Below are 14,983 nucleotides of genomic sequence, written 5' to 3'. Positions count from 1 at the left end.
AAGATTCATTCCACCAAGACTGCCACCTTCCCCACTCTGGAATCTCAACATAGTACTCACCAGACTAATGGGACCACCCTTTGAACCTATGCATAGGTGTGAAATACAATTCCTTACATGGAAGGTAGTGTGAGAAGTTGGCCTGATATGCAGTGCTCACTATTCTAGTGATCACTATGTATCAGTCCAAACAACCCTTATTGATGATTGGTTGTAAGTCAACCTTATAGACCAGCTATCCTAGTAGCATGGATACGAGCAGTCTAAGGCTAAGACTCTAGAGGGCGTGTTAAGCCAGCTGTTTTACCATCACATTACCCCTTGAACACCAAGTGAAAGGACACCACACAAGTTGTTATCAAAAATAAAGTATATTTATTTATAACAGGACTACCCTGGCTCTTTATGAGACAGGGAGCTAAGCACACAACAAAACTCTTAAAGAAATACTGAAAGTCGCACAATTTACACAAATGCCCGAGGGGCACGAAAAACCATATACACAAGAAGTGGAATGCGAATTACTAGCAGGTAAGTAACTATTCTCATAGACTTTAGAATCGCTAGGCCTACAATACTAAACACTTCGATTAGGAGCAGGAGGCCTGTGGACGTCGTGTGCAGAGTGGGAACTCTCACGCGTAAGGCGGGAAAAAGTCTATGGAGGCTAGTAAAGACAAAGTTACTGTTCTCGGGCGAACCCGACTAGGTGGGTCGAAAACAAGAGTGGATCCGAACACTTAGGGTGTTGGACTATGCTGGAGCACCGGAGTACTCAGTTTACCTAGCCCAGGGGCTGCGGCTGCATAGGGTTCAAGTTGCGTCGGAAACCCTCGTTTTCGAACCAGGAGCCTGAAGAAAAGAAGTTGCTGGAAGTTCGTGGAGATCCAATCCTGGATCAGGGAAGAAGAAGACCTGTAAGCAGAGGGGACCAAGTTCTGAATCACTAGCCAGTGATTTAGGTGGGCACCAGGATGGCACCGGACGAAGTCACCTCGACCAGGTGAGTGGGCGCTGCTGGGCTCTGCAGTCTCTCGGACCAGGAGGCGTTGTCGGCGACCAGGATGGAGGTGCGAGCTGTCCCACGAAGGTATCTGCTGTCGACGTCGCTGGACCCAGGATTGGGGCAACCAGTCTTGGCAAATTCAAGCCCACGCGGTGGACCTAAAATGGAGTCTGGAGTGGACCAGGAGGGTCCGGGGTGCTCCTCTGTTGGAGGGGAGCAAGGGCCAGTCTGGGGCAACCAGACCAGCGGTGTTTGTCGTCGAAGTTCGTCGTCAGAGGGCCACTAGCCAACGGGCAAGTGACCGGGACAACGGGGTGAGCAGCAAAGAGCAGAAGGGCCCCACGCAGATCTCGTGGATGCAGGGGGGGCTGAACTTCGGTGCTGGAGCTGCTCAGGGTCGGGGCTTCTCTTACCCCAAAGCACTCAGTCGAGGTTCACTCGGTGGTCGTGCTGGACAAGCGTCGTGCAGTCTTCAAAGATGGCCGGTCCCTCGAGGTCTCGTCACACCCACGGATCACAGCTGGGCTGATGATGCAGGTTGAGGTCAGAGGTGCCAGGGAAGCCGGTTCTCGTCGTGCTGGGCAGTCTTGATCCGGAGGAGAGACTTACAGCAGACCGCGATGCTTGGTTGGTGCCTGCTGCTGCAGGGTGACTACTCCTTAGTCACAAGGGAGAAATCTTGAGAAGAGTCTTGAGTTCTTCGTGTAGAAGGTCGGTTCAGGATTCAAAGATTGATCTAATTTGGAAGGGGGCCTGCTCCTACCTTTATCCTGCAAAAGGGGGCTGGCACGCGACTAAGTCCTGCCCAGACTTTGGAGTAACACACTGCAGATCTTTCAAGCCAGCTGTAAAAATAAGTTATTGTTACTTACTAGTGTATTCTATTACAGGCTCCAGATGATACTTGGTTGCCGTAAAGTGGTAGTAACTTTGCTTAGTTTAGGATTAAGTGCCTCTTTTGTTTTTGTCATCCTTTTGAAATAGGGATAGTTAAGAAATAAAATCTGTATTATGATTTTAGACTACTTTGATTTCACATGGTTGATTAACAAAGGCAAATGTATGTTTTATAAGAGTTGTTTTGCAGTGTGAATAGTGTTCTGGATTCACATGCTGTGCATCATTGCGACACCTAGTGGTTGAGTCCAGAATAGTCTTTTTTTTTGTTTTCTGTTTTGGGCGTCTTCGACCACCATTTGGTGCTAGGTCTGTCCCCTGCATGATGTCAGACGGCGCCCCGGAGGTCGTTGTGCGTAGTAGGCATCTTCAGATTTCTTTTTTCCGCCGTTGGGTCTGGGAGCAAAAGGGGACGCTCTGACGAATAGCTGAAAATCCCTGGAAAACAACTAGAGATTTAAAGAAAAAGTAACATCGGACATAGACTACATGACCAGTGAACACAACTGGCCTCTGGAGACGTCTTCGATACTGAACACCTAGCCTACGCATACTTCGACAAATGGTGAGGTAGGGGCCATGGAAAACACCCCCTTCAAATTCTGCCCCAAATGCCACCACTAATTTACCCAACGCGATTCACATGACATGTGCATCCCCGGTCTATCCAAGGATCACAAGGACAAGAACAAGGTTTGCAAGGCCTGCACGGTCTTCTTGTCAAAGACTCTCAGGGCATGCAGAAAGCAAAGGGAGGGCCACTACGCGACAATGTCCCAAAGAAAAAGACGGACAAGGTAAGACACTCGCAACAGTCGGAACCGAAGGTCCACAACAAAAAGGCACAGCCTAAGGCAGCCCCAATGCCAAATGAAAAGGCAATTGAAGGTCAGCCGCGATCCAAAGATCCCCACGGAATCTTGCCAAAAGACTCCCGACGAGGGAAGATCGCATAAGGCATCGAAGCAGACGTGAAGGGAGCTTCCCCACCCTCTAGCTCGGAGTCCACCAGTCCAAAGAAAAGGAAATCTCCGGTCACCGACGCCGAGAAAGCGCTCTATCTCGAAAGGAAGAAAAAATGCCTTGAGGCAGAAATGGCATCACTCCTCCAAAACAAGGAGTTTGACGAAGCGCTTAAGGGATTCCGTATTCGCGCGGTTCCCACTGCCAACACCAAAAATGTCGACGCCGAAGGCACAGAGGACGCCAAAGAGGAAGAAGAAATCTTCAAACTCCCAAACCACGCACAGAGGACGTTGAGGAGTACATCGACTTCTCAGAGAACGAAGATAACTCTGAGACTTTCAATGGTCAATGGAACGATCTTGACACCGGAAGAGGAGATATGCTGCTATATCTCCAAGGCTTCTCCTCCAGATGACATATTATTTTAGAACAGCCTCATGAAAAAAGCAGGTGACTCTTTTGGTGTCATCCTCGAAGAAGAGAAGGAGGAAACATGCTTCCTCTAAGACATTAGCTCTTTCCCACAAGGGCACACTATCTTCCCATGCTACCAAGCATCCTGGACCAAGGCAAAGGCAATGGCGCATCGCAAACTCAAATGCCCTGTTAAACAGATATGGTCACCAGCAATGGGATGACATTGAGGATCTCGTCAACAAGCTCGCAGAGGAGGACAGGAAAAGAGCAAAATGTATTGTTCAGTAAGGCAAAAATATTGCGAATACATGCCTAAAGTCAGCACTCAACACAGCAGACACGGCCAGCAGACACATTTTCACAGGTACCCCACTAAGGAGTCCTGCTTGGCTAAGAATATCTGGTTTTATGCAGGAGGTGCAGACTTCCATCATTAACAGACCATTCACTGGGGATGCCCTGTTCGGAAAAGAAGTAGACCAATCTCTCTGACAAATTGAGAGGCCATGGAACCGCAAGAGCTATGGGAGCCCTGCAACAAAAAGGAGGTTTTAGCGGATGGAAGCCCACAGGAAGAGGAGCCTTCGCGCAAGGACAACAGATGCCTCATTACAACAAGGGCACGGGCAACAGTCAAGCCAACAGACAAGATATCAAAACTGGCAACAGCAAAAGCACTCCTTCCGAGGAAGAGAGAGGCAGAGGCCAGCCCTCCAGAGGAAGAGGAGCTGGATCATATTGACTCCTGCAGAAAAGACGACCCACATATTATAGGTTAGGTTTCAGGGGGCATCTCTAAAATGCCCTCTGTAGTGCATTTTACATTAAATCCCACACTGGCATCAGTGTGGGTTTAATGTGTTGAGAAGCTTTGATATCAAACTAGTCAGTTTTCAGTGTAGCCGTTATGGTGCTATGGAGTTCGTAATGACAACCTCCCAGCACCATATACTCTTAATGGCATCACTGCACTTACAGTGCCCAGGAATGGCTCTGGGTACTGTAGGGGAACAGGGCTCATGCAGCTGTGCCCACACCACTGGCATAGGGCACCCAGCTAGAGGGGTGACTGATGTATGCCAGGGCAGTGGGTTTGTGGGCATGGCACACAGGGATGTGTACCATGTCGACTCTTTGTTTAGTTCTGCACCAGGACACTTAGTCTGCAAAGGCAGTGGGTGGGTGTCAGTGGGCAGGGCCCCTAAGGGTGGCACAGTAAGTGCTGCAGCCCCTAGGGGCCTTCTCTGGTCACAATGCCCTGGGTACCATTTACCAGGGGTTGACATGTGGCCAGAGATGCCAATTGGGTTTTAGCTTCAATACAGTTTTAGGGAAGGAACACAGGCCCTGGGCGCCTGATTGGCAGGAGCACAGGGAACACTCAGTCGAAGCACATCAGCAAAAAGTGGGGGCATACCATGCAAGAAAGATGGCACTTTCTCACACAAGCTTGGACTGTAACTGTGATTCACACGACAAACACCTGTTGCCCTGAAGATGGAGACATTCTCATTTGCTTAGGTTTCATTGTTGTATAAATATGCATAATGCCATTCTTTTTAGATCCTGATTGCTGAGTTTGCTTCTAAGGTCTTACATTTACTTGTATTGGCCCTCCTTTCATTAATAGCTTACTACTGGTGTTTCTGTGGTGTTAAGAAATATTTGAAACTGTGCAAACCATTTGGTTTTTCTGCTACAGGGAGCCCCTTAATAACTTGTCCCCTGAGGAGCGAGATGCCCGCACTGTCTTCTGTATGCAGCTGGCAGCCCGGATCCGACCACGTGACCTGGAGGACTTTTTCTCTGCAGTAGGCAAGGTGCGTGCAGTGGTAGCTCTTTTGTACTCAGGTTGCCATTTTTTTTATGAACTAAGCTCACTTGAAACTTTTTCTCTTAACAGGTGCGGGATGTGCGCATCATCGCTGACAGAAACTCCCGCCGCTCTAAGGGAATTGCATACGTTGAGTTTTGCGAAATCCAGTCCGTACCTTTGGCCATAGGGCTGACCAACCAGCGCCTGCTGGGAGTGCCTATCATCGTCCAAGCCTCACAGGTGAGTTTGCGTGTGTCCGAGTACGAGGCAGAAGGCACTTGCCTAAACAAGAGGCACCAAGGAACACATATTTAAGGAGAACCAAAGCTGTGCATTACCAACCCAATCCATTTTTCTCATTCACTGTTTTTAAGGGTGGTTAGGCTCATCACTTGTGCCTATTTCATGCAGATTGTCTTTTTCCAGGCCATCCCTGCAGATCTGAACTGATCCTGCCTTTGTCCTCTGCTGGTAGGTACAGTCACAACCTACCTGCCCATGCAGAGGAAGCCCGATAGTCTCACCTAATCCATTCCCTGCAGAGAATAACAACCAGGCCTATTCAGTCTTCCCATTCTTGCACATCTCATATTCCCATTTCTTCCAGGTAAGTATCACCTGTGCCTTGCCGGCTACCTTTCCATGCAGATAAAATGCCCTCCAGGCCTATTCTGCCTACCCATATTTTCCAGGTAAACACCTCCAGGCCGTTTCCTGCAGACCAAGGCCCTTAGCCATATTCAGTTGTCGTCAACACGAAAGTAGGATCAAAATTGGATCTCTGCAGTAAAAGCAAGTAAGGAATATAATACAATTCTTAAATTGTGGTTTGCATTTCTTGTGCCCTTCATAATTGTGTAATATTTCTGAGGGTTGGTGCAAAGAATTACTCAAATGGCCTAGGGGTTGGGTTGTTGGTAAGGAACTTGAATGTTACAGAGGGTTACTGGTTCCTTTAGTTCCACTGTAAGGTTCTGTTGGTCCTAGCAGTTATTGTTAGGGGGATTGCTTTAGGTTGGCGGTAGAAATTGTATGTAGTCCCCTAATGTGATAGTTTATGAAGTCCCATAATGTGATAGTTAGGTGTTCCAACGTGTAGACTGGTCTAGTTCCTGTGTGTTCAGTGGGTGAGGAAGGCGTATGCGCGAGGGAGTTTTGTAGATATACTAACTGCCACTGCTTGTGTTTCAGGCTGAGAAGAATCGCCTGGCTGCCTTGGCTAACAACATGCAGCGCTTTAGTGCTGGTCCCCAGAAGCTGTATGTGGGGGAACTGCACTGTAACATAACTGAGGGCATGCTGCGTGGCATTTTTGAGCCTTTCGGAAAGGTGAGTACCTGTCTGATCATTATTTCAGGGCACTGTGTAATTGCAGAACCACCCAATCTGGAGATGCCTAGTATACATCACACACCTCATTTTAGCACAGATGTCTGATATCTGAAAGAAATAATCCCCTATGTGATCCTGAAACATATTTGCATTGAAATGATATCGTAAGAAAATTTGATGTTGGGAGATACGTTTTTTAATAGCAACTTACTAAACCTTTTAATACTACTGACTGAAAACTCAATTTTGATCTTCCTTGAACTAATAAGAAAGCACAAAGCGGTGCCTATTCACATTACCCTTTATATACGAGCTTTTTGATACTGCTATCAAGGTGCTCGGTTTCAAATTACAGTGCTGTTCCCAGGCACTTAATTTCCGCTGGTTTGGTAAACACTATTGAAAGCGTACAATATGGTTTGTAAACCCAGTATCCACCCGGATTGCCTTAACTCTGCTCTAGATTAGGAAAAAGCTGATAACGCAGCATTTTATAGACTACTAACTGTCCATCTCCAGTTTAAGATCCCAGCTACCGTTCCAATCACTAATTGAGTTTATCTTTGCTTTTCATCGTCTACAGAGAGCAGCTACCTTTTTGCTAGGTTTGCTCTATACAAATATCGCATGTATCATTGTTAGGTTTTGTAGAAGTTTTTTGGCAGTAAGACAGTAGCATATTGTTAGATTACTGTATGTTCGAGGCATATGAGCTGTAGATTGTACATTTTACCATAGATTGCCATCTGGTGTTGGGCTCGGATGTTTGCACTTTGTATTTGTGGAAGAAGTCTTTGTAGTCACAAGATAGGTGGCTCCTTATGGTGATAGTGCGCATGGGCATCGGCTCCATCTTCAGATTGTTTTTTCCGCCATTGGGTTCGATGTGAACGGCTGCACTCCGGGTCGATGTCGTGTTAGATTCCCCTTTGACGTGCAATCTTTCACCGCTCAATGGTATTGATTTTCGATCGCGCTCCTCGACGCGGATCAAACAAAATCTCAACACCTTCGATTCTGGTCGTCAACGCGGGCCGTTGGGACTATCCGTGCCATCAGGTCCTACAGCTATTGGAAAGAACTCCATTCAAAAAAATCCCTCTGTTTGGTGCCAAATTCCCACACACTGATCTCCACGAGATTTGAAACCTTTGCTTCTTACCAGAACACAAGGACAAAGATTGCCCGGCCTGCGCTTCATTCCGATCGAAGAAAACCATACGTGATTGCCGGGCTAGACTTCACGTAATGTCTCGATCCACTACCTCTGTGCTGGACAACATCTTCGATGCAGGCCCCGATGCTCCAGAGGAACAAGAACCGGACAATGAAGATATCAGCGTCTCCGAGGCCAACGAATCACAGGCCGCAGATCAAACAGTTACTCCAGGTCAACGAACTGTGAGTACCGACATCAACACTCCTACCCCATCTCAAAAACAAAAGACTCCCGTAACACCTCAGCCTTCTGGCTCAGGTTGACACTGTGACAAAACCTCAGACGCCCCACCCTCGGCTTGGCTCTGAAGTCCAAAGACAAGCCTTCAGGTGACTCAGGACCGAGCCAGCCGCGCATCGGTATCGAACCATGCCCGGTACTGAAACCCAAACATTTGGCACCGAAACACTTTCAGGATAAACCCTCAGAGCCGAAATCAGCCCACAAATTTTTGGAGCCGAAAAAGAGCAAATCTTCAGAACCGAAAAAAGACAATAAATCCTCAGAGCCGAAAAAAGACCATAAATCCTCGGACCCGAAAAAGTCCTCGGACTCCACAGCTCCTCCAACGCAAAAGGACACTAAGACCACTCCTAAAGCTTCGGAATCGAAAACAAAACAACCAAAAACATTGGTGCCAAGCAAGGATACTGGATTAAAAGACCTATTTCAACCAGATCAAGTGGATCCTAAACAAAAAACCCTTCATATTGACCCTAAAACTGGTCATATCAAGATAATTCGATCTAAAAAGAGACAATTGGACTCCCCAGAGGAACCCAAGGTACCCTTAAAGAAGGGAGACATGGGAGCTTCTCCAGCCAGACCCTACTCACCTACACCACAAAATAACGATGATCACCTTGGGGGTGGGGAGGAAAACCCATAAGACAATAATGATGACACTACTCTCCCACCACCTGATCCTTGAGAGGATTTTGATAATTCACCAGATGTCCCAGATCTCCCTGATCCATACTCCTACCCATCTAGACCATCATCCCCAGACGACAACATAGGGTTTGCACAGCTCATAAATTGAGCTGCACAATATCACGGGGTAGAACTACACTCGGACCCCGAGGAGGAAGATTTTTTGTTAGAGACTTTTACACAGTCACAAATCAACAAGCATTCTACCCATGTTAAAAAGTATCATCAAACATGCACCTGACTTTTTTAAAGATCCTGTCAGGGCTAGAGTTCTCAACCCCAGGCTCGTGAAAAATATAAACCAGCTCCCAACGATCCAGCTTACATTAAAGCACAGCTCCTCTAGATTTCTTGGTTGTATCAAATGCACGTAAACTAGTACATTCACAAACATCAGGCACTGTGATGAGGGAAGGCCTCTAAGGCTGCAGCACTTATTGTGCCACCCTTAGAGGTCCTGTACCTTTACACTCACACACTGCCTTTGCAGGCTGCGTTTCTTGGTGCAGAACAAAGTGAAGAGTCGACATGGCACACACCCCTGTGTGCCATACCTACAACCCACTGCCCTAGCATAGATCAGTCACCCCTCAAGCTCGGTGCCCTATACCAGTGTTGAGGGTACAGGTACATGAGCCCTGTACCCCGTGTAAGGAAGTGGGTCTCTGTTGCAGTAACCCCCCCACTTTTTGCCTGATACACTGTTCCTTGGTGTGGCCTGGGTCCCTGCCAATCAGGTACCCAGGGCCTGTGTTCCTTCCCTAAAAACTGTAGTAAAGCCTAACCCCAATTGGCATCTCTGGCCCATGTCAGCCCCTGGTAAATGGTACCCTAGGTACCCAGGGCATTGTGACCAGAGAAGACCCCCTAAGGGCTGCAGCACTTATTGTGTCACCCTTAGGGGCCCTGTACACACACACGCACACACGCGCTGAGTGTTCTGGTGCAGAACTAAACAGTCGTCATGGCACACCAACATGGCACTGTGTGCCATGCCCACAAACCCACTGCCCTGGCAAATATCAGCCACCCCTCTAGCTGGGTACCCTATGCCAGTGGTGTGGGCACAGGTGAATGAGCCCTGTGCCCCTACAGTACCCAGGGCCATTCCTGGGCACTGTAAGTGCAGTGATGCCATTAAGAGTATATAGTGCTGAGAGGTTGTCATTACGAACTCCACTACACCATAATGGCTACACTGAAGACTGACAAGTTTGATATCGAACTTCTCAGCACATTAAACCCACACTGATGCCAGTGAGGGATTTAAAGTAAAATGCACTAAAGAGGGCATCTTAGAGATGCCCCCTGAACCCTAACCTGCAATCCCCGTCTTGTCTGAGAGGCTGCCACACAGCAGACATGTTGCTGGACCCCTGGGTGGAGAGCCCCCCGCTCTCCTGGCCCTGCAACAATGCACATCCTGGGCGAGGTACTAGGTCTCCTACCCCAGGATTGGCAGCGGGAAGCTTCAAAGGCATGCCGCCTTTGTGCGCTTCTCTGTGCCACTTGCTGTACTCCGCAACTGGCCCCCATGGTTCTGACTCCCACTCTGGCTGGAAGACTGGCGGGAAACCCTACGTGAGGAAGGGGGGGGGGTGCTAGCTTGTGCCAACTCCACCCCTCAGGTGGGAGAGGCAAGGGTAAGCACGGCTCCTGTCATCATGAGGATGGGGAGCCCTGCCCAATCAGAGATAGGCTCCTGCCCCCCTCCCACAGGAGAGGAGCAAGATAGGGGGTGTATTCATCCCAGGACAGGGACTTATTGGTCCCTGCCCTTCCCTGTATCGCCCCTAAGTGTAGTATTTAGGGGCACCCTGAACCTTCCTTCCTCAGATCCTGATTCGAAAACAAGCAAGAAGATCAAGAAACCAGAAGACCTGCTGCGCAGCTGCTAACAAGAGGATGACACCAACTGACTTGGCCCCAACTCTACCGGCCTGTTGATCCTTGAACCTGCTCCTGTGGAACTCCGGCGCCTTCAATGGACAGCAACCTCAAAAACCCTGGAGGACCTAACCACCTTGAGACTCTACCAAGACTGGGACTTCCACAATACCCCTGGTGCCAGCCAGGAACCCCGAATCCAGCACACTCTGCACACACTGAGCCCGGCCTGTGCCAGAGTGGACAAAGTCCCTGAGGACATCCCCCGGCAATTCTGACCTGGAATCCAGTGCCCAAGGACCCTCCTCGACGACCCAGACTACGCCTGCAGCCTCAGAACCAGGGACCCCTCCAACCGCGACTAGCAGGGGGTAAGATTTTCCGACGTCAAATCCCCCCTGCACCCGCTGCCCCAGGTGCCCAGCTCCTGGGTGTCTACCTATTCTCCAAGATCCCAACTTACCCCTCGAAGTGTTGGTCGCTCCTGAAGAATCGCCGTCCCCGAGCCTGCAGCCTTTGTTCCTTTTTAAAGATCTCCATTGAATAACATTGAGCGCCCAGCGGCTCAAAAGCACCCTGCACCCCAGCCGCCCGAGTGCCCCTGGCAGTGCAACCTTTGTCCTAATCTACTTCCCCATTTGCCCTGAGCAAGTGACCAGGAGCCCGGCTCCCACAGCCGCGTGGTCTGCTCGCCAGCAGCCACCAACCGAAGCCCCCCTGCCTCTCATTGGATAACATTGGGCCTAACTACCTCTGCACCTGGCTGCCCCTGTGCCGCTGAGGGTGTACCAACTGTGCCTACCTGACCCTGGGAGACCCCTGAGTCTATGCCCAGAACTCTGCTAGTCGAGTACTTACCTACAAGCCGATGACTCACTTTCCTTCCATTAGGATAACATTGAAATGAAATGAAAAAGAGTATTTGTAGAGCGCGATAGCTACCCTGAGGCGTCCTAGCGCTGCAAAACAAACACGTGAGAGAGTGCAGGGGAGCCGGTTCTAGTCCTTAAATAGCTGGGTTTTGAGACCTTTCCTGAAGGACAACAGGTTGGATTCCCTACGTAGTTGTGTAGTTGTAGGGGTAGGGAGTTCCAGAGTTTGGTCGCATTGAGGGAAAAGGAGCGTCCACCACATCTGGCCCTCTTGATTCAAGGTGCTGCGAGTAAGTGTGAGAGGGTGGATCTGAGCTGTCTATTAGGCAGGTATGGGGTGACCAGTGAGTGATTGATAGGGGCTCCTGATTTCCAGAATGCTCGATGTGCGATGCAGAGGGCCTTGAATGCGACTCTGTACCTGACGGGGAGCCAATGTAGCTTCCTGAGTTCTTTTTTGACTGATCTGTGACGTGGGATTTGGAGAAGGATACGGGCTGCACAGTTTTACACAAAGTGGACTGTGGGGCTCCTAAGTAAAGGGCGTTGCCAAAGTCCAGGCGTGACAGAATTAAACCTTGGATAGGGGGTAATTTTCCGTATGAGTGAGTAGGCCAAAGCAAGTGGCTGATAGTTTTGCTGCTTGTTGATTGAAATTTAGGGATTTGTCTAGCCAGATGCCCAGGCTTTTAATTGAGGCCTTGGGTGATGGAGGGGGTCCGAGGCAAGGAGGCCGGAGATGTTTGATGTTGGGGTTGGGGTGATGACCAAGTAGCATTAGCTCGGTTTTATCTCCATTTAATTTGAGACAGGAAGATGTCATCCAGGAGGCCACTGCCTCGAGGCAGTCCGTAAGATGGCAAGGGGTGGTGTGGACTGACTCAGAGCCACCACTAGCTGGGTATCGTCCGCATAGGTGATTATTTTTAACCCGAAGGGGCGGACTACCTCAGCTAGGAGGCTCATGTTCACATTAAAGAGTGTGGGGCTCAGGGAGGAGCCCTGTGGCACACCACAATTTAGAGGTTTTTTGGTGGAAGCAGCGTCTCCATCGAAGACTTGGAAGAATCGTTCCTTTAGGAAGGATGTGAACCAAGAGATCGCCGGCGATGCGACTCCTATATTGGAAAGTCGTTGCAGCAATATGCTGTGGTTTACAGTGTCGAAGGCGGCACTTAGGTCTAATAGGATGATGGCTGCTGTGCCACCCTGGTCCGTGATCTTCCGTGCCTCTTCTAACACATTGATTAGTGCGGTCTCGGTTCCGTGCATGGATCGAAAGCCCGTTTAAGACGGGTCAAGTAGCTGGTGGGTCTGTCAAGGTCTTGTTGACGTGTTTTTCTAGAATTGACATTGACTGGTTTCACTTGAAAATTCTTATAAGTGTGGAGTTTTGAAACTTTAAAATATTCATCTAAAATCAGCTGAACAACGAATTCCGATTTACTCACTTGTTATCAGGAGAGAACCCAGTGCTGCAATTTTAACTGTACTTACCAGTAACTTGAATTTCCTTCCATAGGATATCATTGCCTGCTTTTTTGCTGAAAAAAGTTTCTAAGTGACGTAATTACTTGCCTGTTTAGATAGATGGTTCAGTGCTGAACCTAGGACCCCAGCACTGGATTACAAAAGTAACGCGTACATGCTTTACCTGCAATTTAAATTTCCTTCCATAGGATAACATTGGTAATTTGAACTGAAAAAGTTTGTCAACTTTTAAAATACAATAATATTCCTTAAAAATCACTACTATAACCAAAACGCTTTTACTTAACTGTTTGTAGGAAATATCCCAGGACTGAATCTAGGATCCAGTCCTGTGGTTAGAAAAGTAATCTACAAAGTAACTAATTGCATTTAGGTAACTGTGTGGGTGGAAATTTCTGGACTTATGGTGCTACTATTGTTAGTGCCCAAATTTAACAGTGGCACTTTCCTCGTAAATGGCTACACCCAAGAGCCATTGCGGAGTTGAGTATAGGGAAAGATGGAGGATCGTGCCCCGTGGACTTTTTCAAGGCAAAGCTTAGTTTTGCAGCGTGAATCTTTCTGGATTCACTATGCTGTGCATATTCCGCAATCTGGTGGTTGGGTCCGGAATCGTAGTCTTTTTTTCTCTTTTTTTTTTTTTTGGGTCGTAGCCCAGGTGGGCGTCGACGTCCCACCATTTGGTGTCCCTTCGGTGACGTCGGCGTGCTTCCGGCGGAAGCTACCACCCTTGGGCGCCATCTTCAGATTCTTTTTTCCGCCGTTGGGCCTGGATCGTCGCATGAAGCTCCAGAAGTTTTGGAGGAGAAAAGGAGGAAATACAGCAACTCTTCAACGGTGAAGACCTGAGAAGATCGGGAGAAGAGGACCATTAGAGAAGAGACGACGAAGAAATGAGAGAACTTCGAAATCTTCGACGTCCTTGGAGGAATGCGCACACAGGGGGCCCCCTGAGCGCAGGGATGTACAAGACACCCTTTAAATTCGGCAAGAACTGCCACCACAAGTTCACACAGAAGGACGAGCAACCGGTCTGCAACCTCTGCCTGCCAATCGACCACGAGAGCAGAGACTGCAACGCCTGCTCCGTCTTCAAGCCGAAGACACTCAGAGTTTGAGAGAGACAGAGGACAGCTCACCACACGATGCAGGGCAAGGGCCAAGCCCCGACGCTTTATGAACTGGGCCTCTCCACCGACGACTAGGACAACATCGCCGAAGGCCCAGATGACTTCACGGTCGCAGAGACCGATAAGAAAACGCCTGACAAGGTAGGAGAGTCTACGACCCCGAAAACACCCACAGGGTCTCGAAAGCCAGAGGCAGACTCCCGAAAGTCTGAGCCCAGAGCCTCGAAAGGAGCACCGGCGCCGAAAAAATCGACGACCGAAGCTGCATCCTCCGAAAAAGAGCCCAGCGGATCCTCCGAGAAGGACTCCCTGAGGCCGAAGACCAGCGAAAAGCAAAGGTCATCGAAGCAAGCCCCCGAAAAAGGGCCTTCGACTTCGAAAGAAAAGGAGCCGAAGAAAGTTTCGACGTCGACGACGCCGCCGAAAAGAGCGGCGGAAACGCTCGACGACGAGCAGGCCGCAGAGATGCAGAGAAAGAGAAGAAGGCTCGAGGCCGAAATGGAGAACATCCTTCAGAGAAAGAAAGACTTCGATGAAAAAATGAGAAGTTACAAGATCCCCTCGAAGCCGGCACCGACCGTCGCTGAGGTACAGGAGCTCGAGGAGTTCGACGTCGAAGAGACGCCGAAAACTCCGGAACCCTCGGAGCAAGAAGAGGAGGAAGACCTCTACTACACAGAAGGGGATTACGGGGAGCAGCAGTCAAGCTACGGCTCAGGTTCCTCGACGGCCCAAGACCAGGAATGGCAGGACATCGAGGCCGAAAACCCGGAGGAGGCTGTGGAAACATACCCCTCGAGGCCTTCGCCACCGGATAACATTGGGGCATACAATGAGGTGGTCAGGAAGGCGGCAGCAGCTTATGGAGTTAAGCTGGAAGAGGAGAAGCCAAAAGCAGACTTCCTGCTCGAGACATTGCTCCCCATACAGACAAGAAGCCAGTTCTTGCCCATGCTCAAGAGTATCACAGACCAGGGGAAGGAAGCCTTCAAGGACCCGGCTACCTGCAGATCAGTA

The 14,983-nt window shown here is 49.3% G+C and overlaps 1 protein-coding gene across 2 annotated transcripts in view; it reads left to right on the top strand.

The window, feature by feature from the left end:
* The window catches only part of RBM23 (RNA binding motif protein 23), a 501,634-nt gene that overhangs the window by 253,299 nt on the left and 233,352 nt on the right, over positions 1-14,983 (top strand). For both annotated transcript variants that reach the window (XM_078644883.1, XM_078644882.1), the window contains exons 7-9: positions 4,989-5,106; positions 5,190-5,342; positions 6,294-6,431. In XM_078644883.1, the coding sequence (XP_078501009.1) occupies positions 4,989-5,106; positions 5,190-5,342; positions 6,294-6,431 (409 nt within the window). The remainder of the gene's footprint in view (positions 1-4,988; positions 5,107-5,189; positions 5,343-6,293; positions 6,432-14,983) is intronic.

Source organism: Lissotriton helveticus, chromosome 5_1 (assembly GCF_964261635.1).
Source record: "Lissotriton helveticus chromosome 5_1, aLisHel1.1, whole genome shotgun sequence".
Taxonomy (NCBI): Eukaryota; Metazoa; Chordata; class Amphibia; order Caudata; family Salamandridae; genus Lissotriton; species Lissotriton helveticus.
Note: the sequence above shows the minus strand (reverse complement) of the source record. Positions and strands in the feature narration are given on the sequence as shown.